The sequence below is a fragment of the Eptatretus burgeri genome, chromosome 5 (genome assembly GCF_056783735.1).
Source record: "Eptatretus burgeri isolate ZD-2024b chromosome 5, Ebu_testis_v1, whole genome shotgun sequence".
In the NCBI taxonomy this organism is placed as follows: Eukaryota; Metazoa; Chordata; class Myxini; order Myxiniformes; family Myxinidae; genus Eptatretus; species Eptatretus burgeri.
In genome coordinates, this window is record NC_140965.1 from 66,026,256 (window position 1) to 66,044,311 (window position 18,056).

General features: G+C 43.9%; 1 protein-coding gene across 1 annotated transcript in view; it reads left to right on the forward strand.

Moving 5' to 3' along the window:
* The window catches only part of LOC147026597 (neurogenic locus notch homolog protein 1-like), an 85,548-nt gene that overhangs the window by 16,357 nt on the left and 51,135 nt on the right, over positions 1 to 18,056 (forward strand). Inside the window, exons 3-5 of the mRNA XM_085882167.1 lie at positions 10,934 to 11,196; positions 14,466 to 14,804; positions 16,073 to 16,195. Of these exons, the coding sequence (XP_085738293.1) occupies positions 10,934 to 11,196; positions 14,466 to 14,804; positions 16,073 to 16,195 (725 nt within the window). The remainder of the gene's footprint in view (positions 1 to 10,933; positions 11,197 to 14,465; positions 14,805 to 16,072; positions 16,196 to 18,056) is intronic.

Consider the following 18,056-nt stretch of genomic DNA (forward strand, 5'->3'; position numbering starts at 1 on the left):
AATGAAATTGGACGAATTTTAGTTTGCACCTCATCCAAATTGCCACAAGTTCCGTAACTTGGTATGCTGGAACAGTTGCCTTAAATCCAATCGAGGTCAAACTACCACTGTTGGAAGTAACTGTGGTTTGTTGATCAAGCTGTTCAGCCTGTTGTAGCGAGTGCGATCCACCTATCCTATGTAGAGGTATGTGAAGCATTCGGCTTGTTGGCAGCCAGCCTGCCGTTCCCACGGTCACAGTAGCCCCGAGTGCTCCCCTGGGAAGCCAGGCCCGGAGAGGCCACAGGTCAAGGGACAGCCACAGGTGTTTTGCCAGACTGTCCTGACCGGCTGTTCGGGTAGGGTGGCCAGCATCGGGCTTCGATCTTGATTCATCCCGGCACTTACTGTCACTCAAGAATGATTGAGCCTGGCTCTCATCAGTTTCTTTTTGTCTTTCCTTTTCATTTGTCTCTGGCTGAAGAATTTTGAGAATTTCCAGGCAAGGAAAGCAGTTTCCATTGCAATTTTGTTTCTGCCTTTTGCCCTCGAAAGTCCACGCTGCAGGGTTTTTCTTGGACCATTTCCCTTACAAAAGCTGACTAGACTGACCTGGTGCAGGAATCAGGAGCCAGGAGGGCGATGGTGAGCCATACATATCGTGGCTTCTCATTGGGCAGTTAGGGGACTTTTCTCGAATCGGTCCACCGAATCCACTGAGTAGTGTGAATGAGTTATCTAGGAAGCCAATGGTGAGCCAGCGATATATATTGTGGCTCCTGATTGGGCATGAAGAAGGCTTTTCTCCAATTGATCCACTAAGTCCACCTCGTATGAACGATTCATTTCTGCAAGATTATTTAATAGCCGTTTATCGTTTCCCCAAACTAGCTTTCCGTCCAATGTTTAAATGTATTTTTTCCATGCTACCAGCCACAGCCATTTGGCAGCCATGGCTTTTGAAATCCAATTAGTTTTTTTTTTTTGGACTGCGAGACATGTTTCGTATTTTGAAGGAATGTAAAAGCATGACCCCTAGTTTTGAGGCTCAGAAAATGAAACCATGTCCAAAAATAGATCGACAGGCTTTGGAATGAAGATGTAAAATTGGCCTGTTTCACGTTCCGTTCATCCATCCAAAAGGTGTGTGATCCAACAAGCTTCCTCTTCCATCTCCTCCATATGGCCATGCTTTTTGGATTTGAACCTTTCCGGCATGCAGTGAGTGCGAAGCGGAATGAGGATGGGGAGGGTAGGGGAGAGGGCAGCGTGATCAGCATGAGGTGAAGCGTGCGGCGCAGCTATTCAAGCGGCGTCCATGGATTTTGTATGACTTTCTGTCCAGCAGCTGCACCATGAGCTGCCACCAGAGCACCCTCTGACATTCACAATGCCGCACAGAGAAGAGATTATGGTATCACAATCTCCATTTCTCATTGTAATATAATACGCCTCAAGTACAATCTGTTATGACTTTTTTGTGCACCGTAATTTGCCGGGAGTAGTTACACATAAAACTGGACAGCTCAAGAGAGGTAAACAAAATAGCTGAATCATTATGAACTGTGTGTCACACAGACCGCCGATGCTTGTTTTTAAATGATTCCATTTGCTCCATTTGGTTTTGACGTGTCCATCTTGTTGCCAAATTACTCCTTGCATGGTCACGTCCCCTCTTTGTTCATCATCCACCTCTACTTATTGGAGCATGAAGGAGCTTCCTTAAACCTGAAGCACTGTTGATGATGATTCTCTCAATTATGAGATTGTGTGTGTGTGTGTGTGTGTGTGTGTGTGTGTGTGTGTGTGTGTGTGTGTGTGTGTGTGTGTACCACGCAGGGGAGGTGTTGGAAAGGGGGTGGGGCTATCTTTTAATTGTTTTTTTTTCCTGGGTGGCAGGATAAGTTATTGGAGAAATGGTTGCTGTTGTTCAGTTCATGGTCTGAATCCTGGGAGCCTGCATTGCTGGAATCAAGTCCCTGTTTTCTACCGCATTTCGCTTTTATTCAAAACACCTAGTTTCTGTTTACTGCAGCCTTCCAATGGGTAGGATTCAAAGAGATCAGATAGGAGATAAAACAAATTGAGATTCAATGTAGACGGTGGGGGTGGAGAAGGGAGGGAGGAAGAGAGAGAGAGAGAGAGAGAGAGAGAGAGAGAGAGAGAGAGAGAGAGAGAGAGAGAGAGAGAGAGAGAGAGAGAGAGAGAGAGAGAGAGAGAGAGAGAGAGAGAGAGAGAGAGAGAGAGAGAGAGAGAGAGAGAGAGAGAGAGAGAGAGAGAGAGAGAGAGAGTGGGAGAGAGAATTTGTATTTTAAAGGAATGTAAAAGCATGACCCCTCGTTTTAAGCCTCAGAAAACAAAACCATGTCCAAAAATAGATCTACAGGCTTTGGAATCAAGATGTAAAGCTGGCGTGTTTAGCGTTCCTATCTGAACTGGTGGCTCACGATGCTCCGAACCCAGGTTTTCATCCAATGGAAAACCCTATAAATATATCCTATATAGTATATACTATAGGTGTTTGTCCATATTCTACGACTGTCCTTGTGATTGAAGTAAAGGTACAACAATGTCTGCCAATGTCTTTGTCCATGTGATTTATATGCAAGCTCCTCCACGAGACTTAGGTCGATGTAAACAAAGAGGAATAACAATGCTGTGAGTGCAATCACCAGACATATTGACAGTTCTGGTTCGCACAGCATCATGGCGACGTACGAATACGAGTGGGAGGAAAATGTGACGGTCGTGCCAATAAAATATGAACAACATATTGGGTTGCTTGGAACATGAAAATATTATGAAGTGGAACCAGGGATTGGACTCAGAATTGCACTTGGACAAATCGCTTGCAGATGGATGAGAGAAAGCAGAAAATAGTTAATTAACAAGATGGGGCCATCATAGTGCTTTACGTGTTGAAATAAACTTTGGAACAAATTGTTGAATTGTTTCAGGATTTTAGCATCAAATGTGGGTTGGCCTGTTTAGTGTTGCCATTTCAACAGAGTTCAGAACCCAAGTTTAAATCCGGTATGTTATAGGTATTTGTCCGTTCTTTGGTGGATGGAGGTTATGTTTTCACCCCTGTTTGTTAATTGCCGGAATCCTTAGGATTTCGGCAATTATGTTGGTCGGTTGTGTGTGTCATTCTGTGTCTGTCTGTCTGTCTGTCTGTTTATGTGTTTGTTTACCCTGGAGCAGCCACACCGTTTCAGCGATCATGACCAAATTGGGTACGGACGTCGGCCATGGTCCAACTTAGACACTTGTCGTTTTTGGTGAATCTAGGTCAAAGGTCAAGGTCAAGGTCACCGAAAAACCGAAATTCTTATTTTCGCAATAACACCCGCTAAAATGGTCGTATCGACTTCAAACCAAATCCAAAATGTGCATTTTCCAATTCTGCATCCAACCATATGTCTCATTGGGGTGTCACACCAACACCCTTCTTAGCGGTCGGGGGGTGAATGTCAGGGGGGTCAGGTCAAAAAATTTCAAATTGCGTTAAAAACGCCATTTCAAGTCCGATTGACTTCCAAGTTATGATCATGACCAAACTAAGTGCTATTACTCATTAAACAGTCGCACTATCTTCTAAGAACCAAATTGATTTCCAGGTTTTTGTTTTTTCAGAGATCATGGAGATATGACAAGTTATTCCTGCAATTCCTTGCTCAACGAGCAATTTCATTTGTTTGTTTGTGTGCAGGATATGTTAAATAGTTGTGGATGGATCTGGATGAAATTTGGTGGACAGGTTGAGTGTCTGACAAGGACGAACTGATTCGATTTTTGTGAAGATCTGGATCCGGATCCGGATCCGACGACTAGAATTTTTTAAGTGATTCTTCACCATTGAGAGATGGGGCTCAAAAACGATAGATAGCACGATATCTCAAAAAGTTGTGGATGCATTCGGACGGAACCTGGTGGACAGGTTAGGTGTGTGACCACGAAGAATTGATTCGATTTTGGTGAAGATCCGGATCCGGATCCGGATTCGAGAATTATTTAATTTCTAAAGTGATTCTTCACCATTGAGAGATCGGGCCAAAAACGATATAGTACTGTATCGCATGATATTTCAAAAATGTATTGGCGCGATATTTTCTCATGGATCCAGCATTGTGTGGCGGAGGTATGCACTCAACCGAGTGCCTTTCTAGTTTACTATAATGTGTTTGTGAGTCACACTGAACTACACTGATGTCTTCGAATGTCTTTGTCCTGCATGTAATGTATGTACAAGCTCTGCCATGACCATGCATTATATCGGTGTAAAAACAAAACGATGCACTTTTGCTTCTTTCATTAACAGTGAAGTCACTGATGATGACACAACCGGGCATATTCCATATTGGAAGGTACAATGGTTAATGTTTCATTTACTGGTGGAAAACTGAAAGGAAAAACAATCTTTCTCTTTTCAAAATTGTCAAAATATATACATCCGTAACATGTTCACAGTTTTAAAAAGGTTCACAGTTCCCCCTTCAAGTATCTTGGGGAACAAAATCTTAAAAGGTGTGTTTATTAATAACCACTTTGGTGCTTTATATTGAGGTTTTATGGAATGTAAGCATGTGTTACAGTGTGGTGCAGAGGTGGTGGTCTTGCATTGAACTGATTCACCTGGATTCGATTCCTGACCTGACTATAAATTGCTGGAGTTGCATCATAAAGTGTGCCGTCCCTCAGATGGGTGTTCAGCCGGGTGTCCCGTCTGCTTGCATTAGCGGTTGGGCTATAAATATGACATGGCGTCTTTCATGATGATTAGGCAAGTTGTCTCCAGCACCCTGATCAAATTACAACTTCTCATATCACCTTCAGTTTAACATCAGGCCTGGCAAACCGGTTCATAAAAGACATGCATGCTTTCTGAGCCACAAACCACAGCTTAATGAGAAGTGGGGGTAAGGACAAGAGTGAGGTAGAGGGAGAGAAGTTAGGGGGCAGGGAGGAGTGAGAAAGAGCTATTTTCACATTCTGTTTGATCACAACTGTTTATTTGAAATCTCACTCAGGATGTTTAATTTCTCCTTATACCGACAATCTCGATCTCGATATCTCATGGTCCTCGCAGTGATCAGTCACTCCACTGAGATATTATTCACACTTACGAGTTAGCAATTTCTGATTGTAACATGTATACTATTAATTGACAGGTGTCTTCTATCGTTGGTTTGTGGATGTTCAAGATCCCAGGTTTTCTTTTTTGACAATATCCTAAGATGAGCTGTCACCAACACCTTGAAGACTTTGCAAATTCCTGACTTGACTATACTGCAATGGCAAACTATTCAATGTAATCATTGCCATTAGACTGCTTTGGCATCTTCAGGCAGAGATGGGGGAGAAAGAGAGAGGGGAAGGGGAGTGCAGAGGGAGAGACACAGGCACAGTTATGGGAGGAGAGGTGTGGGAAGAGGGAGCCGGAGGGTACGGTGGAAGGTAAGCGGAAGGGGAGACTTCAAAAATGGCAAAACATGGCAGGTTTCTCACAGAGGTTACCTGCGTGTTCAGAGAAGACATAATATATACATATAGAGAAGACATAATTTGCTCCCAAATTATCATTACGTTTGTTGTTTTTATGTCCCATTAACATAACTCAGAGGAGTTTAGTTTGACAAAACAAAAATAAATAATTAATAATCTTTTTAACTCCCATCCCTTTAAAATTTTAATGAGCCTTTACCCATACAACGACAGCATGTACAATTTGTTTCACCATGTCGTGTTCATTCAACTTCCACAGCAGACGGCACACATGATCGTCAAGGCAGAAAGGCTCCTCCTTTGATGTCACGAATTGCTCCGCATTCGGTGCGTCTGACATAAGCCATTGAAAGTTTGATTCGGCAACCGGATCGGTGTGGGAAGCTGAAATTGGGTGTGGGAGGGGTGAAGGAGATGGAGGTATATGTGGAGGGCATTTTGGGGATGGAATATCGTCACAAATGTTACAACCCCCTCACCCTCCCTTACCACCGTGATCCCTACTACCTTTCTTCCCCCCATGGGAGCAATCCGCCACGTGCTTAATGTCATGGATTGGGGTTTGCCGGTCTGTAAATTTGTCAGCCTCAGCACACTAATTAACCTCAATTGATGTCGCACTCACACTCACGCACGCACACCATAATTTCTCAAACACGGCGTAAATTCGAAAAAATAAATTGGCTTGCTGATTTGTAAATTGCTTTAATTGCAGTGGAATTGTGCAGAGTGATGTGGCGTTGCAGGATTCCGTTGCTGAGGTTCGCATGATGTGCCAGGTTTTGATGGAAGAATGTTCCCCCCAGGCAGCAGCAGCTGGACTGGTTGAGGGCACAATGGATTGGGCCAGGCTTTCGGCTGGGCTCGGGGCCTTGGGCTCGGCGGCCTGTGTGTGGTCTCTTGGGGACAGCCCAGGGCCGATTAACCCCTTTGTGAGCATCTAAGCAACAGCTTGGCTGAGCAAGGGCCACAGATCTTTCCCCAAACAGGTTAAACCGCCTTTTTAACCAATGAGAATGGAGTGAATGGTGGATTCGCCATTTTCTGGCTGATATTTTGAGAGGGCAGAGATGGCAGAGGACAATCTTCAGTGATTTTAATTTTTTTTTAAATAATCATGACATGGAAGACAAAATGTTCAAAACCGAGGTGTGTATGTTTTCTTTACATTGAATAAACAATAGGTCATTACTTCGCAACATCAACCAAATGTTGCACACATGATGTTTACACATTAAATTCCCAAATGATTCAAATAAGTGTTGATTCAAACTTAGAGCCATCTTAGTACAATTGGGCTCAACCAGGATCGGGGTGAGAGTGGCGGTGAGTTGTGACTAGCCTGACCCTGGTTGCTTGGCGGAGGGTCAAGGGGTGCCAGGGTCGTGGCTTTGAGAGAGCTCTCCTCCTCTCCATAGCCCCCATCCACACATCCTAACCCCTCCCTTGAGGGCAAGCCGGCCTTCTTGGCATGCTGACCATGCTGGGAACAGCAACCAGTACAAAGGCCTATTACCTCGGTAACATGGGCCTGGGAGCCTCGGGTGCTTGGGTGTGCGGAAAGGCAGATAGTCTTAACCGTGAGTACAAGAGAATTTTTGCCAATAGTTCGAAAAATGAGTGAGGTTCTTGAATTGAAGACCTTTAGGCACTATGGTTCCTTGGTGTGAATAAATATCATTAGGAGTAAAGGATGAGTTAAAAGTTCAGAATTGAAGGCTAGTGAGGAATTGGTTGATGAATAAAAATATACAGTGCCTTCATCAAGTATTCACGCCTCTTGACTCTTTCACGTTTTGTTGTGTTACAGGCTGGATTTAAAATGTGTTAAATTTAAATTTTTTGTCACCAAACCCCCCTGAGTCGATACTTTGGAGAAGCGCCTTGGGCAGCGATTACAGCTTTGAGTCTTATTGGGTATGTCTGTATCAGCTTTTCACATCTGGATTTGGGGATTTTCTCCCGGAAGATTTGCTCAAGCTTTGTCAAGTTGGATGGGGAGCGTTGATGAACAGCAATCTTCAAGTCTTTCCACAGATTCTCAATGGGATTCAAGTCTGGGCTTTGGCTGGGTCACTCAAGGACTTTCACGTTCTTGTTCTGAAGCCTTTCCAATGTTGCTTTGGCTGTATGCTTGGGATCGTTGTCCTGTTTGAATGTTTTCTTTTCAGCCGTCTGAGGTCTTTTGCACTCTGAAGCAGGTTCTCCTCAAGGATTTGCCTGTATTTGGTTCCATTCATTGTTCCCTCTATCTTTACAAGTCTCCCAGTCCCTTTCGCTGGATAGCATCCCCATAGCATGATGGTACCACCACCATGCTTCACGTTAGGGGTGGTGTTAAATGGGTGATGAGCTGTGCTCGGCTTCCGTCAGACGTAGCGTTTTGCATTCAGGCCAAAGAGTTCAATTATTTTTTTTCTTCTTCTTCTTGTATACCTTGTCGACGCTCGTATGAGAGCTAACACACAACGCACAGCAAGGGGGGCATGAGACAAGAGGGGCGGGAGTGGGAAGGACAAAACGGTGGGGAACAGAGACATTAGGAGATCTGTGGAAGGGAGAGGGATGGAGCGGGGAACATGGGGAATACATTACGGGGACTATCAGGAAGGAAAGCAGGGAATTTGAAGGTGGTGGGCTTGGGGTGGATTAACGGGGGTAGAAACGATCGAGGATTTGGATGGGGGATGATAAGAGATGGTGGTGAACAGCTGTTTTGAAGGCCTGGAGGGAAGAATTTTCATCTCATCAGACCACAGAATCTTTTTCCTCATGCTCTTAGAGTCTTTCACGTGCCTTCTTGCAAACTCCAGGCGTTCTGTCATGTGCCTTTTTCTCAGGAGTGGCTTCTGTCTCGCCACTCTCCCATAAAGCCACGATTTGTGAAGTGCTGCAGAGATTCTGGTCCTTCCCGGTAGGTTCTCCAATCTCAGCCAAGGAACTCTAGTTCTATCAGAGTGGTCATTGGGTTCTTGGTCACCTCCATGACTAAGGTCCTTCTTAACCGATTGCTCAGTTTGGTCAGATGGCCAGCTCTAGGAAGAGTCTGGGTCGTTCCATGTTTGTTACATTTCCTGATGATGGAGCTCTCTGTGCTCTTGGGAACTTTCAACACTAGAAATTGTTTTCCACCCTTCCCCAGATCTATGCCTCCTCACAATTCTATCTCAAAGGTCTACGCACAGTTCCTTGGACTTCAAGGTAGAGTTTTTGCTCTGACATGCACTGTCAACTGTGTGACCTTTGATAGAAAGGTGTGTTTCTTTATAACTCATGTCCAATCAATTTAATTGGCCACAGGTGGACTCCAATCCAGTTATGGAGACATCTCAAGGATGATCAAAGGAAATTGGATGTACCTGAGCTCAATTTGGAGTGTCATAGCAAAGGGGTTGAATACTTATCGACACAAGACATTTCAGCTTTTCATTTCAAATTAATTTGTAAAAATTTCTCAAAAAACAAGGAATTCCACTTTGTCATTATGTGGTGTTATGTGTAGAACAGTGACAAAAAATCTCAATTTAATCCATTTAAAATTAAGGCTGAAACACAACAAAATCTGAAAAGTCAAGAGGCGTGAAAACTTTCTGAGGGAACTGTAAATGACAGCAATTTATTGTGGCTCTTGAGAATTATTGAATATTTTTTTGTGAGATGTGTTCAAATCATACCTTGATGATGTGCAGTTGGTTGTTTAGGACAAGTGCTAATTGTTAAAGTATTCTGATGCCTTTACAGGTGGTCTTTCAGTCAAACGGGCAGTTAATGTTTGCCAAAGATCTGAATTGTCAATGGGGACCCTGATCTTTGGCTGAATGGTTAAGACCATCATGTCAGATCTCTGATCTTTGACAGAATAATTTTGAGTATGAGGCAGCATCGTGTCAGACCAAAAGGCAATTGGGTACAAGTAAATCAGACAGATCGAAAATCCCTGGCAGTTGGCTCAAATGGCCTGGGCAGTTGGCTCAAATCCCATAGGCAGTTGGAGTGAATCACGTGGGCAGTTGGAGTGAATCACGTGGGCAGATAGCATGAATCAGGTGGGCAGTTGGCTCAAATCACGTGGCCAGTTGGCTCGAATCACGTGGGCAGTTGGAGTGAATCACGTGGGCAGTTAGAGTGAATCACGTGGGCAGTTGGCTCGAATCACGTGGGCAGTTGGCTCGAATCACGAGGGCAGTTGAAGTGGATCACGAGGGCAGTTGGAGTGGATCACGTGGGCAGTTGGAGTGGATCACGTGGGCAGTTGGAGTGGATCACGTGGGCAGTTGGAGTGGATCACGTGGGCAGTCGGCGCTGATTAACCAGGCAGTTGTCTCGAATTGCTGTCAGTTGGAGCGAATCTACTGGGCAGTTGTCACCAATCAAATTTCATTGGATGTAATAATAGTCCTAATTATGACCACTCAGAAGTGCCTATGTCGTTTTTTTAACGTTTAAAAAACCTATATTTAGTAATTCATTCTGTTTGAACAAAGAGTGAACCCATGATTACAAAAGGTACCTGATGATGATAGGTTAGGCCAATGACATAAACACATGTTCTGTGGATTCTGCAGGTAATTAACATCTGCTGAGGGCACTGTGTGTCCTTGCTGAGTGTATTTGTGTCATAGAGAATGGAAGTTGTGATGGGTCCTGTTGTGACTATTTATCACATCACAAAGGGATTTTAAAAATTGTTCAATTGCAATGAGCATGAGAGACTGTCTTGGAGACCACCTGTGCCACTTCATTGCAGGACAGCTGACCGGTGCGGATTCTTTCAGTCAGTCAGTTAATGTTTGCCAAAGACCTGAGTTGTCAATGGGGACCCTAATCTTTGGCTGAATGGTTAAGACCATCATGATTCTTGTAAGATCATTCTGGTTTTTGAGCTTATAAATGACGATTGTGAAGGAAATGACACGGAACAGATCGCGAGGGGATAAAACACCAGCTGCCTTCTATTTAACCCTTACTTGGTGATGTGGTACACAGCATGACTCAGGATGGATTGATTGAGGTTTAAATAGGTTTGTGATTCGTAAATGAAATTCCTCGACTTCCCGCCATTTCTCGCCCCTGCAAACCCCCCTCCCCCTTCCCTTCATTCTTCTCATTTTGTAAATATTTGTTTATTTGCCAATGTCTGTGGATCTAATACTTCCATTGTCATTTATCTCGAACTATACCTGGTTCCTCTTATCCTATTCCATCTCCTCATGATCTGTTCCATTTGCATGAGATAGAATTGGGACATTGTGTTAACCCATACCCCTGTAGAGATTACATGTTCACACGGTGCTTGGAGAGAGATTCAGTTCAACTGTTTCAAACCAAATTAGTATTCTTGGACATTTATTTTCCCTCTCTTCTATCCTTTTCTTTTACCCCCCCTCCCCCCCATTGTCTTACAAACCAAAATAGAATCTCACCTGTGTGCACCACCTGCCATTGCCAGGTGCCGTAGTGGATATGTGGGTACATACTGCCAGCTACCAGATCCATGCCTCAGCTCTCCATGCCAAAATAGAGGCATGTGCCATGTGGATGTACGTGCGGGGGCTGCTGCGTACACCTGTGAATGTCCACTGGGTTTCATGGACAGTCTTTGCCTGACTCCGGTGGACAATGCATGCTTAAGAACACCATGTCTTAATGGAGGCACCTGCCACCTCCTTGACCTGCAGCATTATCAGTGTCACTGCTTGCTGGGTTGGACAGGTAAAAAAATGATGGAAAATCCGATTCTTCTTCTCATTCTTTTTGATTATGTATGTATGTACTCATTGATGAATCTACTTTTTTAGTGTTTGTTTCATTTAATTATGTACTATTTATTTTTTAGTTTTGTTTTATTTATTTATTGCAGAGTTCTTATTAACCCCCCCCCTCCCCCCCCCTCCCCCGTCCACACACACAGCAGGGACGAGATTTTGTCGTCGTGTGTGTGTTTGTCCATTGTTATCTCAATAATTCGGATTTCAGCCAGTGGAACGGAGTCCTCCCAGGACTCGAAGTATCCACCTTCATTTCGGTTAAGGATCTCGATTCATGGACTAAGCTGTGAAGTTTTCTTCTTCTCAGAGTTTTGTTCCTCAGGGCTCTTTTAAGGATCGTCACTGAGCCCCAGACAGCCTCCAACTGTAGTTTGTTTGTGGTAATGTTTCCAGGGATAGTTTGGAGGATCTTTGTGAGGTTCTTCTTAGGCCTAAGTCACATTTGCTCTACGGCGAGGATACGGCGGCCATACACCCTCTGAATTGACAGAAACGTGTGGTGGCTGCAGAGTTTCTGTGGTGGCCTCAGGGTGGCCCTACGCCGTTTGGCTATATTTTACAGGCTGTAGGGGTCGCCGTGGAATTATGACGCGGAGTTATAACTTTTTTCATTTCTACGTTCACCGTAGAAATTCGACAAGCTGAAACAAAAGAACTGGTAAAAAAAAAAGAAAAAAAAAAAGAAACCACTCGTTACCGTCCGTCTGGCCGCGCGTTCGCCTTAGGGCCCCCCTTCGGTCCCCCTGCGGTCGCCTTGCGGGCACCTTGTGTCTGCCTTGAAAATTCTATGGCCGCTGCAGGGACGCCCTAAGGTCACCGTGCGACATCAAATCAAAGACTGTACGGCACCCCCACGTTTTCGGTCTCCACAGTTTATAAATACGCCGTGCAGCTCCCCGAAAAATAAAAACATATGTGACTGCTACATTGTGTGACCGTGGAAATACTGCGGCCGCCCTTTAATTGCTAGTGGCCGTAGATTTTGTAGATCCCACGGCCGCCGTGGCAAATGTGACTTGGGCCTTATCATTCCCGTAGCTCCATTTATCACTGGTACAATTTTGATGCTCTTCAGCTTCCAGGATCTTTTCACTGCATTCTGGAGATTTTGATATTTGGTCGTTTTCTTGATTTCTGTGTTATTTAGACCAAAATCACTGGGCGCTGAAATCTCATTTTGCAATGCCTTCATTTCCTTTTTGTATCTGAGTACTATGGCCGGTCGCAGTGCTTTGTTTTCTATGGTCGCGCTGGATGGGATCATGAGGTCATATATAAGCATTGTGTTCTTGTTTTCAATGTTTGCTTTTGGTTTGTGTTTCCATGAGTTTTCTGGAAATGGGATATTGAAATTTTTGCAGATGTGCCAGTGGATTACTCAACATACCTTGTTGTGTCTTTGTGTGTACAGCTGTTCTGATATGGGTTTCTTGCTTCTCGATAGGAGGTGACTCGTGCTCTCTGTTTCTATACTACTTTGTAAATTCTACACTTGCCGATTTGCTCAGTCCTGCCATTTTTTAAAGCCAATCATGTAGGGTCCTTGGTCTTGGGCATTTATAATGATTTGTTCTCCATCCCAATTGAGCTGACCTCGACTTAGCCATTCCAGTGATCTTGCTTTGTCTATCCCCAACCTATCCAACTCTTTTTTTTTAATATTTCTCTGCTCTTTTGTATTTTTCCCAGTTGTCACTATATATCTGTTGATATGTTGTCTTGTATTTTTCTTTTGTCTTTTTGGCATTCATTGGGGCTGCATTTGTTGCTGTTTCGGTTTGTTGCGTGACTTCTTCTATTCGTACCTGTTTTTGGAAGTTTTTTGCAAGGTGAGTGAGAGCTACCTTTTCTGGTTTGTTGTGTTCATACTTGTGTACAAATTGTATTCAGTAGTCTGTTGAACTTTTCATGTCGTCTGCTAATCTTACAGTCGTCGCTCTGTGCACTTTATTGAGTTCCATCAGGCTGCCACCTCCTCCTTTCCTCGGCAGTTGCATTCTCTGGATGCATTGATTTTTATAGACCATTTTGTGGAAAGTGAGGAGTTTCCTTGTTTTGATATCTAGTTTTTTTAAATTTCCGTTTGTGGCCAGTTTACTATTCCGCAGAACTCTGTATTGGAACACTCGTATTGCTAGTTGGTTTATGGCTTTGATTTTGTTACATGGGGGATAGGTATGTTTTTAGCATCAGCCTCGTTCTACGCAGGTATTCTTTGGTAATTGTTTTGCGCATTTGTTTGTGAAAAATTTGGTGATCCTCTTCCACTCGAAGGTATTTGTAAGATGTTTTGTTGTCGAGCTCATGTATTGTTGTATTTAGGTTGATTGTCATCTTTTCTGTTTTTGTTGATTTACCTTGTATGAATGTGCACTTGGCACACTTATCAAGGCCAAATTCCATTTGGATGTCATCAGAGTACCATTTGACTAACTTCAGTTGTTATGCCAATTTTTTTTGTCATTCGGTGCTAAGAGTTTGAAATCGTCCATGTACAGACGATGCGTCACCTTTCTTGTTTCTTTGGAGGATCTTTTTATTGGTTGTTATGGTGTATCTGTGTCCTTGCTCATTAATGAGGTGACTTGGTGGGTCCAGAGCCAGGCAAAACAGGAGTGGGGAAAGGCTGTCTCCTTGGAAGATCTCATGTCGTATCTTTACTCCTGGTATTTCGATCTTTCCTTCCGAGTGCTGCAGGATTAGTGTGGCATTCCAGAGATCCATGGCTTTCTGAATCAGATTGATTGTTTGGGGATTTATCTTGTAGCTTTGCGTGCACTTGATTGCATTCATGAATGTGGGACACTATCAAAAGCTTTTTCATCATTTATCCAGGCTGTAGACAATTTGGTTCTTCTCCTCCTGCAGTTTTCAAGTATGACCTTGTTTAAAATTAAGTGGTCTATCGTTCCATGACATCCTCTCTTGTATCCTTTCTGTTCTGCCTCAAGGCCTCCTTGTTGTATTAGGTGGTATTGTATCATTTCTGTCATTATTCCTGTTAAAAGGTTGTATGTTGGTGGTAGACAGGTTATTGGCAGGTATTTTTGAGGTGTGTGTGTGTGTGTGTGTGTGTGTGTGTGTGTGTGTGTGTGTGTGTGTGTGTGTGTGTGTGTGTGTGTGTGTGTGTGTGTCCATCCGTCTCAGGCCATAACTTTTATCTATGTATCTTTCTCTTTCTCCACGCTTCTTTTGATCACATGCAACCCCAAGGCACTAACTGCAATGTTCCTGATCCCTGCGCATCAAACCCATGTGGTTTTGGTGGTCGTTGTGAGGTGCACGCTCAATCCTACCACTGCACCTGCGAGCCAGGCTATACCGGACCACTGTGCCGTGATGACGTGGACGAATGCACTGGAGGTTCTGGGCCCTGTTTGAATGGCGGGACCTGTTCCAACCTATCCGGTTCATACTCGTGTCTGTGCCCGGCTGGGTATAGCGGGCACCACTGTGAGACCCCTTATGTGCCATGTGCGCCCTCGCTCTGCCAGCACGGCGGAACATGCCAAGCCATGGGTGATAGCTCCTACATGTGCAGCTGCCTTCCTGGTGAGTGGAACTCTTTATTATGGCAATAATATGTATTGAAATAGGAGCTGCATGTGTGAAAGAGTTGTTGAGGCAAAATTATAAAAAAAAAATAATGATAAAATTTATGAGGTCGATGGGGGAGAGGTAAGTGGAGGGAAAGGGAACGTCAAGTCCAGGTCGAAGGTGGGTTCAGGATGAGGGAGGCAGTGGTTGAAAATTACTCCACCATTTTGGTTCTGTGATACCATTCATAGATGGGTGCTCATTTTGATGTCTTTGTTTTCAAGTTTAAGGAAAATGAGTTGTTATTTGTAAAATCAAAGTTGGAATATACATTCGACCGAACCCGTTACAGTGGTAGGTACAAAATGCATTGTAGTCGATTGGCTTCATGTAACATTCCTCCCAGGCTGTGTCCCAGAGTTTACGATTTATAAGGACTTGTCAAACACAAATGTGAGGGGAGATTGACATGATTAACTTGCTATTCTAATGAAAGGGGCAGAAGGGGAGATTGGTAGTCAGGACCGGGGGAGCGGGGGTTGGATGGGGGGGAGGGGTAAAGTGATTTGGGAGTAGAAGTTAGTTTCTTATTAATTGGAAGTTATTTAATAGGACAACATGGTCAGCTGTATCCGTTGTCTTATCGCAGCTTGTCAGCCGACTGCCTGTCTGAGCTCTTTCCTTCCCCAATCTGGCTACCATCAGCTTTTAAACTCTCTCCTGGCAGAATTCTCATCACCAGACACCGATCGTTTGTTGTATGATGCTTGCTAACACTGCCCATTTGCTGTCATTGAGCCTGTCCATTCTGTGTTATGGGATGGCCAGTCATGCTTGTGTGGTTTGTGGCGATGTGAAAACTCAAGCAACCTCCATCTCTGTCATCCAGATTTACGCAATTTAATCTCAGGGCTGTTTACATATTACGTATAAAAATGGTGCGGAATGTCATCATCATGGGACTATACTTCCCTTCCCTATCTCCCCCCCCCGCCCCTCACCCTCCATTACCACCTCCACCCCACCCTGCACACACATTAAGTTGATGAACCCTGTATGTCATCATTATGGGATTATGTTTGTGGTAATATGATGTTAATGGTTTGAGAGTGGTTGAGTTGTGTTTTAAGCATCAAAATCAAATGCCAGGAATCCTAATGATCTTGATCACGTGTTGATATCCTTCCCTTCTTCTTCTGGTACCTGAGGTTCCAATATGTCATCCACTTGAATCCAATGTCCTTTAACCCTCATGTCTCCTCTCCCACCAACACACTGATCAGGATTCACCGGTCCGGATTGCGAAGTGAATATTGACAACTGTCCAGAGAACTGGTGTAAGCACGGTGCCACTTGTGTAGATGGCGTAAATACATACAACTGCCAGTGTCCTCCTCAGTGGACAGGTAAGCTTACGTCGTCATTTTTACACACGGCCAGGCTCTATGTGTTCTCGCCTGATCGTTTTATTTTTGTGATAAAATAATGATGGCTTGGCCCTCATGTGTAGTCACGTGATCCACATGATGACGTATATTGTTGAGCAGGCAAAGAGAAATCCTCCAATCTGCAAGCAGAGTGGGTCACTCATAATAGCTTTTCTGACTTTTGATTGGAGGAAATGATCATCCTGATTGACGTGCTCTGTCAATCTCAAATAGTGAAAGGCTGTCAATCAAGCGTATCCTCCCTTGCCAAATTTTCTCTTTGCGAAAAAGTTTATTTATTTATTTTTTTTGGTTGGAAATGAAATGGCATTAACATGAGCTGGCTTGCTCGAGTTGTTGGATCACTTTCTGCTTCTGCTTATTTCACTTGGTGGAGGGTCCTGCTGTCAGGCCCCAGGTGGGTACACTCTCTGGCTTAGGCTGACACTGGCTTAGTCTTAACATCGTGTCAAAAACTCCATCACAATGCACTTGGGAACGACTTTGGCCTCGGCTGGTCCAAGTTGGCAAGGATTGTATATACCATGTGCGTTTTTCGTTGGGTACATACCCTGCATGACTGTGAGTCTTGCCATCGCAATAACAAGGGTAATCGGAAAATATTTTACCCCATTCCTTTATCAGCAATAAGCATTGTATTCTCGGTCAGCCTTCTCTGCACCAAGATAACTTTGACAGAAGGTAGATCGCGTGTGGATTCAACAACTTAAATAATAAGAATAGTACCGGTCTTGTACGGCCGACTCCGCCAAGGCGGTCCTTCGTTCATTATTGTGGCCTCATTGGCTTCCTCAAGTTGCTCTACTGCATTGGACCATTGCTTACCTGTGCAATCTTGACTTGGTTGGTATCGAAGCCAAAGTTCATTACTAACTGCAGGCAAACACCACCTTATTGATCCATTGTGCAAGATCTCTTTGGAAATTGATTGGTGATTGTTATCAACTAAAACATTATACCGTGCATGTTTGGTTGTGGTAATTGGATTTTGCAAGTTTTTGTTCGGAGAGAGGTTGGGGTGGGTTGTTCCCAAAATGTATATTTTCTGACTTTGTCGGAAAATGCTCACCCGGGAATGATTTTCTTTTGCTTGTGTGTTTGCGTACGGAAAACTTCACAAACAACCAATCGGATTGCAGTACTCGATTGATAGAGCTGAATTTTATTAAGGGAAATGGATGTTGCACACTCAACATCCAGTGAGTTTTAAAATCATTTTAAAAAAAACAAAGTTTAAAAAAAAAGAGTGTTTAAATCGTTTTTAAAAATTGACTTGTACTGCAGTATAAAGTGACAATCTGTTATTTTATGGGGATAACTACACATCAGGTGATGTTGCTCTTTGTGCGAAGAGCTGTGTTTTCAAAAGAAATCAAACTCTTGTACACAGCGTTTATCCGCTGATATTCTTATCCAGACAATATTGCTCTTTCCGTGTCACGCTTTGGTGCCAAACTAAAGGTGATTCTTCTTCTGCAGTTTGGGTCGATATCAGTTCCCCTTTCGTTATCGATTATCCAGCTCGTAGAATAAATATTTGTGGTTCTAAGGTTCTTTTAACAGCAATGATAGTTTCCAGGCTGTGGGACTTTCAGGATAATGTGATTGGACTCTGTTGAAGAGGCAGGTTTGGCTGAGCCTGGGTCTGGGGTGAGGCTCGACAGGGAACCAAGGCCCGGGGTGAGGCTTGGTGGTGATCCTGGGCTTGGGGTCACACTTGACATGAGTCTGGGCCCAGCGTGAGGGTTGGTTCGCCTGGACCCGGGGTGAGGCTTGGTGGTGAAGCAGGGTCTGGGGTGAGGCTTGTTGGTTCGCCCTT